Here is a 9,804-nt window from a genome sequence, read left to right as displayed (position 1 = left end):
CACTCAATCACCAAAATACTTAGAAATGGCCCAAGGGCACATTTCCCTTTCAATCTCCCCCTTTTTGGTGATTTATGCCAACGCAATAAAAAGCAACTAAAAGAAGTGCAACATCAATACAAATGAGAACTCAAAATTGTTTTGATTCAAATTTGGCATATTTGGATCATTCTTTGCCACCACTTGGTTTTGTTTTTGCAAATCAACCTCAAATTCCTATCTCTAAGTCAAACACACTTGTAGAGACATAAAGAGAGTTGTTCCAATAGAAATTGGTCAAAGATTTCAAAAACTCCCCCTTTTTCCCATAATCAACCATTTTCCCACTAGAGGCCAACTTTTGACAAAAGAGACAACAAGAGAGTTTTGACAAATCAAAAAGCTCTATTCTACTATTTTCAAGATTTCTCAAGTGGTAGCTGATCCATTTATTGCTTTGGCCTTATTTTCTCCCCCTTTGGCATCAAGCACCAAAACAGGATCAATCTTGGCCCTTTAACATCATTGCCTCACCAAAATCTATACTACTTATTAAGACTTTAAGGGTAGTCTGCCTTTTCTCGTTCTGCCATCCGTGAATCTAGACTGTTCGCTTCGTCCAGAGCGATCCGACCGTGCTCCGCCCCCCGCCCCCTCCGCCTCCCTCGTCCCAGCCGTCCCAGCCTTTGGCAACCACCCCGCCCCCAAAATCTCTTTCTCTGCGCCGCAAACCCACCGCTTCCACCATCGCCACCCGTCACCCCTTGCTCCCCATACCATGTCCGACCTCCACCCACCGGAGCACCAAGTCGTCGGCCACCGCGCCTCCGCCAGCAAGCTGGGCCCGCTCATCGACGGCTCCGGCCTCTTCTACAAGCCGCTCCAGGCCGGCGACCGTGGGGAGCACGAGGTCGCCTTCGATGAGGCGTTCTCCGCCCACGCCGCCGTCCCGGCCCGCATCCGAGACACCTTCTTCCCCCGGTTCCACGGCACGCAACTCCTCCCCACCGAGGCGCAGCCCGAGGAGCCGCATCCGCACCTCGTCCTCGACGACCTCCTCGCGGGGTTTGAGGCGCCCTGCGTCGCAGACATCAAGATCGGCGCCATCACGTGGCCACCGAGTTCGCCGGAGCCCTACATCGCCAAGTGCCTCGCCAAGGACCGCGGGACCACGAGCGTTCTGCTCGGATTCCGTGTCTCCGGCGTCCGAGTCGTCGGCCCCGAGGGCGCCGTGTGGCGGACGGAGCGCCCGGAGGTGAAGGCTATGGACACCGTCGGCGTCCGCCGCGTGCTCCGGCGCTACGTGTCATCCGTTGCCGACGAGGGGATGGACTGTGCGCTCGCGGCGGCGGTGTACGGAGGAAAAGGTGGAGTCTTGTCACAGCTGCGCGAGCTCAAGGCGTGGTTCGAGGAGCAGACTCTGTTCCACTTCTACCTCGATCTCATTTGAAGGATTCGGATGTTAGGGGAAAGCCAATGGTGCCGCCTTTTTGTGGGATGGTCGTGATCGGGATTCAGGAAAGAGCACAGAAAATGCTATGATTCGATGGTTCGGACTGGCATTGGCCGTTATCTGATGATCTGGCCATACGAGGCCGTTCGAGGGATGTATTCTTGAAAGGGAAATGTGCCCTTGGGCCATTTCTAAGTATTTTGGTGATTGAGTGCCAACACAAGTGCTTAAATGTGAATCTATGCCCATGGATGAACAAAGTGCAAATCAAGAGTAAAGGTATGTTTCTAAGCCTTAGTACATTGGTTTTGTGTACTAATATACTTGTCTAAGTGTTAGAAACAGAAAGAAGAAGAAAAGAAAAGAGGTGAAAAAGGCTTGGCTGTGTACAGCCAAGACTCAGCTCTGTCTGGCATACCGGACTGTCCGGTGGTGCACCGGACAGTGTCCGGTGCGCCAGGCTGGCTCGGGCAAAGTGGCCGCTCTCGGGAATTCACCGGCGACGTACGGCTAAAATTCACCGGACTGTCCGGTGTGCACCGGACTGTCCATTGAGCCAACGGTCGGCCGGGCCAACGGTCGGGCGCGCAATCTGCGCGAGACACGTGGCTGAGCCAACGGCTAGAAGATGGCACCGGACTGTCCGGTGTGCACCGGACATGTCCGGTGCGCCAACGGCTCCAAGTCTGCCAACGGTCGGCTTCGCTATTTAAGGAAGGAAATCGGGCACCGGACAGTGTCCGGTGTGCACCGGACTGTCCGGTGCCCCCAATGACAGAAGGCAAGAATGGCTTTCCAGATTTTCTCTCAACGGCTCCTAGCTGCCTTGGGGCTATAAAAGGGACCCCTAGGCGCATGGAGGAGGACACCAAGCAACCTTAGAGCATTCTTGATCATCCACACTCAGTCTTTGCGCATTCGTTTGTCATTCTCAGTGATTCGAGCTCTGTTCTAGTGAGAACTTTGAGATAGTCTTTTGAGCTCGATTCGTGGCCGTGTGTGTGCGCATTTTGCTGTGGATTTGTGTGTGTTGCTTCCCTTCCTTACTCTGTGATTCTTTGTGAACATCAAAAGTGTAAGGGCGAGAGGCTCCAAGTTGTGGAGATTCCTCGCGAACGGGATAAGAAAAGAAAAGCATAACACTGTGGTATTCAAGTTGATCATTGGATCACTTGAGAGGAGTTGAGTGCAACTCTCGTCCATTGGGACGCCACAACGTGGAGTAGGCAAGTTTTGTACTTGGCCGAACCACGGGATAAATCACTGTGTCTTCTCTGTGTTGAATTCTTTGTGATTATCGTATTGTGCAAGACCTTCTCTCTAGCCACTTGGCGATTATTGTGCTAACACTTAACAAGTTTTTGTGGCTATAAGTTTAAGTTTCACAGGATCACCTATTCACCCCCCCTCTAGGTGCTCTCAATTGGTATCAGAGCCGTTCTCTTCACAAAGGGACTAACCGCCCGAAGAGATGGATCCTAAAGGGAAGGGAATCGTGATCAACGACAAGGAGAAGGAGTCCTTCGTCAACGAGCCAAGGGATGACAAGTCCAACGACTCGGGCTCGGGCCACAGACGCAAAGATGGGAAGAAGAAGAAGACAAGACGCATCAAGGAGATCGTCTACTACGACAACGATGAGTCTACTTCCTCCCAAAAGGACGACGACCACAACGAATACGAGAGAAAGAAACCGGTCAATTCGAACTTTTCTTTTGATTACTCTCGTATTCCTCAAAGTACTAATGCTCATTTATTATCTATTCCACTTGGTAAACCTCCTCATTTTGATGGAGAGGACTACAGATTTTGGAGTCACAAAATGCGTAGTCACTTGTTCTCTCTCCATCCTAGCATATGGGAGATTGTAGAAAGTGGAATGCACTTTGATAGTACGGATAGTCCCATGTTTATTAATGAACAGATTCATAAAAATGCACAAGCTACTACTGTGTTGCTAGCCTCTTTGTGCAGGGACGAGTACCATAAGGTGAGCGGCTTGGACAATGCCAAGCAGATCTAGGACACCCTCAAGATCTCTCATGAGGGGAACGATGTCACCTTACTCACCAAGATGGAGTTGGTGGAGGGCGAGCTTGGACGGTTCGCAATGATAAGGGGCGAGGAGCCAACTCAAACATACAACCGGCTCAAAACCCTTATCAACAAAATAAGGAGCTACGGAAGCACGCGATGGACGGATCACGACGTCGTCCGCCTAATGCTAAGGTCCTTTACCGTTCTTGATCCTCATTTGGTGAACAATATTCGTGAAAATCCTAGGTACACCAAGATGTCGCCCGAAGAAGTTCTAGGGAAGTTCGTAAGCGGGCGAATGATGATCAAGGAGGCAAGATATGTGGACGACGCGTTGAACGGTCCTATTCATGAGCCTCAACCCATTGCTCTCAAGGCAACGAGGAGCAAGGAGGCGCTACCGAGCAAGGTGGCGCATGTTGAGGCGGCCGGGCTAAATAATGAGGAGATTGCCCTCATCATTAAGCGCTTCAAGACGACGCTTAAAGGTCGCAAGGGACAGCCAAGCAAGACCAAGACAAAGGAGAAGCGCTCGTGCTTCAAATGTGGTAAGATTGGTCATTTCATTGCTAACTGTCCCGATAATGAAAGTGACCAGGAAAAGGGGAACAAAAGGGAGAAGAAGAAGCATTACAAGAAGGCCAAGGGCGAGGCACATATCGGAAAGGAGTGGGATTCAGATTGCTCCTCCTCCGACTCCGACAATGAAGGACTCGCCGCCACCGCCTTCAACAAGTCATCCCTCTTCCCCAACGAGCATCACATATGCCTTATGGCAAGGGAGAAGAAGGTATGTAATCAAAGCAATGTCACTTATGATTCTTCTAGTGATGATGAGTCTAGTGATGAAGAAATAGATTACTCTAGTTTGTTCAAGGGATTGGATAGAACTAAAGTAGAAAAGATTAATGAATTGATTGATGCCTTGAATGAAAAGGATAGACTCTTAGAAAAACAAGAGGATCTTTTATATGAAGAGCATGACAAATTTGTAGAGGCACAAAAATCTTATGCTTTAGAAGTTAAAAGAAATGGAGTGCTTTCTAGTGAATTATCTTCTTGTCATGAAACCATTGCTACTTTAAAAGGTGTTAATAATGATTTAAATGCTAAACTAGAAGTGGCTAGTAAATCTAACTCTTGTGTAGAACATGTTATGGTTTGCACTAGGTGTAAAGATTTTAATGTTGATGCTTGTAGTGAACACCTAGTTTCAATTTCTAAATTGAATGATGAAGTGGCTAGTCTTAATGCCCAACTTAAGACTAGCAAAAGCGAATTTGATAAATTAAAATTTGCAAGGGATGCCTATACGATTGGTAGACATCCCTCAATTAAGGATGGACTTGGCTTCAAGAGGGAAGCCAAGAACTTAACAAGCCATAAGGCTCCCATTCCCGCCAAGGAGAAAGGGAAGGCCCCTATGGCTGGTAGTGCTAAAAAGAACCATGCTTTTATGTATCATGATAGGAGACATACTAGAAATGCAAATAGAAGTTATAATGTTTTTGATTCATATGTTTATGATTCTCATGCCATGTTTGCTTCTAGTTCTTCCTATATGCATGGTAGAAATATGTCTAGGAGAAGTGCTATTCATCATGTGCCTAGAAAGAATATTATTCATGCTCCTAGGAAAGTAATGAATGAACCTTCTACAATTTATCGTGCTTTAAATGCTTCCTTTGCTATTTGTAGAAAGGATAGGAAAATAGTTGCTAGAAAATTAGGGGCAAAATGCAAGGGAGACAAAACTTGCATTTGGGTCCCTAAAGATATTTGCACTAACCTTGTAGGACCCAACATGAGTTGGGTACCTAAGACCCAAGCCTAAATTTGCCTTGCAGGTTTATGCATCCGGGGGTTCAAGCTGGATTATTGACAGCGGATGCACAAACCATATGACGGGGGAGAAGAAGATGTTCACCTCCTACGTCAAGAATAAGGATTCCCAAGATTCAATAATATTCGGTGATGGGAATCAAGGCAAGGTAAAAGGGTTAGGTAAAATTGCAATCTCAAATGAGCACTCTATCTCTAATGTGTTTTTAGTAGAGTCTCTTGGATATAATTTGCTATCTGTTAGTCAATTATGCAATATGGGATATAACTGTTTGTTTACAAATGTAGATGTGTCTGTCTTTAGAAGATGTGATGGTTCACTAGCTTTTAAGGGTATTCTAGACGGCAAGCTTTACTTAGTTGATTTTGCAAAAGAAGAAGCCGGTCTAGATGCATGCTTAATGGCTAAGACTTGCATGGGCTGGCTGTGGCATCGCCGCTTAGCACATGTGGGGATGAAGAACCTCCACAAGCTTCTAAAGGGAGAACACGTGATAGGTCTAACCAATGTTCATTTCGAAAAAGATAGACCTTGTGCAGCTTGTCAAGCAGGGAAACAGGTGGGAGGCTCTCATCACACCAAAAATGTGATGACAACATCAAGACCCCTGGAGCTGCTACATATGGACCTCTTCGGACCCGTCGCCTATCTGAGCATAGGAGGAAGTAAGTATGGTTTAGTTATCGTTGATGACTTTTCCCGCTTCACTTGGGTGTTCTTTTTGCAGGATAAGTCTGAAACCCAAGGGACCCTCAAGCGCTTCCTCAGGAGAGCTCAAAATGAGTTTGAGCTCAAGGTGAAGAAGATAAGGAGCGACAATGGGTCCGAGTTCAAGAACCTTCAAGTGGAGGAGTTCCTTGAGGAGGAAGGGATCAAGCACGAGTTCTCCGCTCCCTACACACCACAGCAAAATGGTGTGGTAGAGAGGAAGAACAGGACGCTAATCGATATGGCGAGGACGATGCTTGGAGAATTCAAGACCCCCGAGTGTTTCTGGTCGGAAGCCGTGAACACGGCTTGCCACACCATCAACAGGGTCTACCTTCATCGCCTCCTCAAGAAGACTTCGTATGAGCTACTAACCGGTAACAAACCCAATGTATCTTACTTTCGTGTATTTGGGAGCAGGTGCTACATTCTAGTGAAGAAGGGTAGAAATTCTAAATTTGCTCCCAAAGCTGTAGAAGGATTTTTGTTAGGCTATGACTCTAATACAAAGGCGTATAGAGTCTTCAACAAATCATCGGGTTTGGTTGAAGTCTCTAGCGACATTGTATTTGATGAGACTAATGGCTCTCCAAGAGAGCAAGTTGTTGATTGTGATGATGTAGATGAAGAAGATGTTCCGACGGCCGCTATACGAACCATGGCGATTGGAGAAGTGCGACCACAGGAACAAGATGAACGAGATCAACCTTCTTCCTCAACAATGGTGCATCCCCCAACTCAAAGCGATGAACAGGTTCATCAAAAGGAGGCATGTGATCAAGAGGGAGCACAAGATGATCACGTGATGGAGGAAGAAGCGCAACCGGCACCTCCAACCCAAGTTCGAGTGATAATTCAAAGGGATCATCCCGTCGACCAAATTCTGGGTGATATTAGCAAGGGAGTAACTACTCGATCTCAATTAGTTAATTTTTGTGAGCATTACTCCTTTGTCTCTTCTATTGAGCCTTTCAGGGTAGAAGAGGCCTTGCTAGATCCGGACTGGGTGTTGGCCATGCAGGAGGAACTCAACAACTTCAAGCGCAATGAAGTTTGGACACTGGTGCCTCGTCCCAAGCAAAATGTTGTGGGAACCAAGTGGGTGTTCCGCAACAAACAAGACGAGCACGGAGTGGTGACAAGGAATAAGGCTCGACTTGTGGCAAAAGGTTATGCCCAAGTCGCAGGTTTGGACTTTGAGGAGACGTTTGCTCCTGTGGCTAGGCTAGAATCAATTCGTATCTTGCTAGCATATGCCGCTCACCATTCTTTTAGGTTGTTCCAAATGGATGTGAAGAGCGCTTTCCTCAACGGGCCAATCAAGGAGGAGGTGTACGTGGAGCAACCCCCTGGCTTCAAGGATGAACGGTACCCCGACCACGTGTGCAAGCTCTCTAAGGCGCTCTATGGACTTAAGCAAGCCCCAAGAGCATGGTATGAATGCCTTAGAGACTTTCTAATTGTTAATGCTTTCAAGGTTGGGAAAGCCGATCCAACTCTTTTTACTAAGACATGTGATGGTGATTTGTTTGTGTGCCAAATTTATGTCGATGACATAATATTTGGTTCTACTAACCAAAAGTCTTGTGAAGAGTTTAGCAGGGTGATGACGCAGAAATTCGAGATGTCGATGATGGGCGAGTTGAACTACTTCCTTGGGTTCCAAGTGAAGCAACTCAAAGATGGCACCTTCATCTCCCAAACGAAGTACACGCAAGATCTGCTAAAGCGGTTTGGGATGAAGGACGCCAAGCCCGCAAAGACTCCGATGGGGACCGACGGACACACCGACCTCAACAAAGGAGGTAAGTCCGTTGATCAAAAAGCATACCGGTCAATGATAGGGTCTTTACTTTATTTATGTGCTAGTAGACCGGATATTATGCTTAGCGTATGCATGTGTGCTAGATTTCAATCCGATCCTAAGGAGTGTCACTTAGTGGCAGTGAAGCGAATTCTTAGATATTTGGTTGCTACGCCCTGCTTCGGGCTCTGGTATCCAAAGGGGTCTACCTTTGACTTGGTTGGATACTCAGATTCCGACTATGCTGGATGTAAGGTCGATAGGAAGAGTACATCAGGGACGTGCCAATTCTTAGGAAGGTCCCTGGTGTCGTGGAACTCTAAGAAACAAACCTCCGTTGCCCTATCCACCGCTGAGGCCGAGTATGTTGCCGCAGGACAGTGTTGCGCGCAGCTACTTTGGATGAGGCAAACCCTTCGGGACTTTGGCTACAATCTGAGCAAAGTCCCACTCCTATGTGACAATGAGAGTGCTATCCGCATGGCGGAAAATCCTGTTGAACACAGCCGCACAAAGCACATTGACATCCGGCATCACTTTTTGAGAGACCACCAGCAAAAGGGAGATATCGAAGTGTTTCATGTTAGCACCGAGAACCAGCTAGCCGATATCTTCACTAAGCCTCTAGATGAGAAGACCTTTTGCAGGTTGCGTAGTGAGCTAAATGTCTTAGATTCGCGGAACCTGGATTGATTTATAGCATACATGTGTTTATGCCTTTAATCATGTTCATTCTGCATTGTGTTGCTTATTATGGTGCTCAAGTTGTACAAGCACTCCCCGGACCTCACAAGTCCTTGTGCCAGTACTGCACATATTTAGGGGGAGATGTGTTACAACTTGACCCTTTGAGACTAACCGTTTGTTTGAGTTTGATTGTTTTAGTCTCAAAGAAGGTTTGAAAGGGAAAAGTGGACTTGGACCGTGAAAGACTTCCACTGCACTCCGATGAGAGGGTAACTTATTCCAAGTTCATCTTTAAACTCTTATTGCCTATTTGCTCTTAATTGAAGATTTTGGTGAGGCAATGGGGTTAAAGGGCCAAGATTGATCCCGTTTTGGTGCTTGATGCCAAAGGGGGAGAAAATAAAGGCCAAAGCAATAAATGGATCAGCTACCACTTGAGAAACTTTGAAAACAGTAGGATAGAGCTTTTGGTTTGTCAAAACTCTTGCATTGTCTCTTTTGTCAAAAGTTGGCCTCTTGTGGGGAGAAGTGTTGATTATGGGAAAAAGGGGGAGTTTTTGGAATCTTGAATCAATTTTCTTTGGAAAACCTCTCTTTATGTCTCTACAAGTGGATTTGACTTAGCGATAGGATTTTGAGTTTGATTTGCAAAAACAAACCAAGTGGTGGCAAAGGATGATCCATATATGCCAAATTGAATCAAAATAAATTTGAGTTTTTATTTGAAGTGATATTGCACTTGTTCTAGTTGCTTTATGTTGTGTTGGCATAAATCACCAAAAAGGGGGAGATTGAAAGGGAAATGTGCCCTTGGGCCATTTCTAAGTATTTTGGTGATTGAGTGCCAACACAAGTGCTTAAATGTGAATCTATGCCCATGGATGAACAAAGTGCAAATCAAGAGTAAAGGTATGTTTCTAAGCCTTAGTACATTGGTTTTGTGTACTAATATACTTGTCTAAGTGTTAGAAACAGAAAGAAGAAGAAAAGAAAAGAGGTGAAAAAGGCTTGGCTGTGTACAGCCAAGACTCAGCTCTGTCTGGCACACCGGACTGTCCGGTGGTGCACCGGACAGTGTCCGGTGCGCCAGGCTGGCTCGGGCAAAGTGGCCGCTATCGGGAATTCACCGGCGACGTACGGCTAATATTCACCGGACTGTCCGGTGTGCACCGGACTGTCCGGTGAGCCAACGGTCGGCCGGGCCAACGGTCGGGCGCGCAATCTGCGCGAGACACGTGGCTGAGCCAACGGCTAGAAGATGGCACCGGACTGTCCGGTGTGCACCGGACATGT

The 9,804-nt window shown here is 47.0% G+C and overlaps 1 protein-coding gene across 1 annotated transcript; it reads left to right on the top strand.

Annotated features, from left to right (window-relative positions):
* The first annotated feature begins 757 nt into the window (after positions 1–757).
* Positions 758–1,429, top strand: LOC103626177 (inositol polyphosphate multikinase IPK2). Its single transcript, XM_008646570.2, has one exon. The coding sequence runs from the start codon at positions 758–760 to the stop codon at positions 1,427–1,429; it is 672 nt and encodes a 223-aa protein (XP_008644792.1).
* The last annotated feature ends 8,375 nt before the right edge of the window (positions 1,430–9,804 follow it).

Source organism: Zea mays, chromosome 5, assembly GCF_902167145.1.
Source record: "Zea mays cultivar B73 chromosome 5, Zm-B73-REFERENCE-NAM-5.0, whole genome shotgun sequence".
In the NCBI taxonomy this organism is placed as follows: Eukaryota; Viridiplantae; Streptophyta; class Magnoliopsida; order Poales; family Poaceae; genus Zea; species Zea mays.
The sequence above is the reverse complement of the archived record's forward strand: the minus strand, read 5'-3'. Positions and strand labels throughout refer to the sequence as shown.

Coding starts and splice junctions, on each gene's coding strand:
- LOC103626177 (XM_008646570.2), top strand. CDS start 758: ATGTCCGACCTCCACCCACCGGAGCACCAAGTCGTCGGCCACCGCGCC.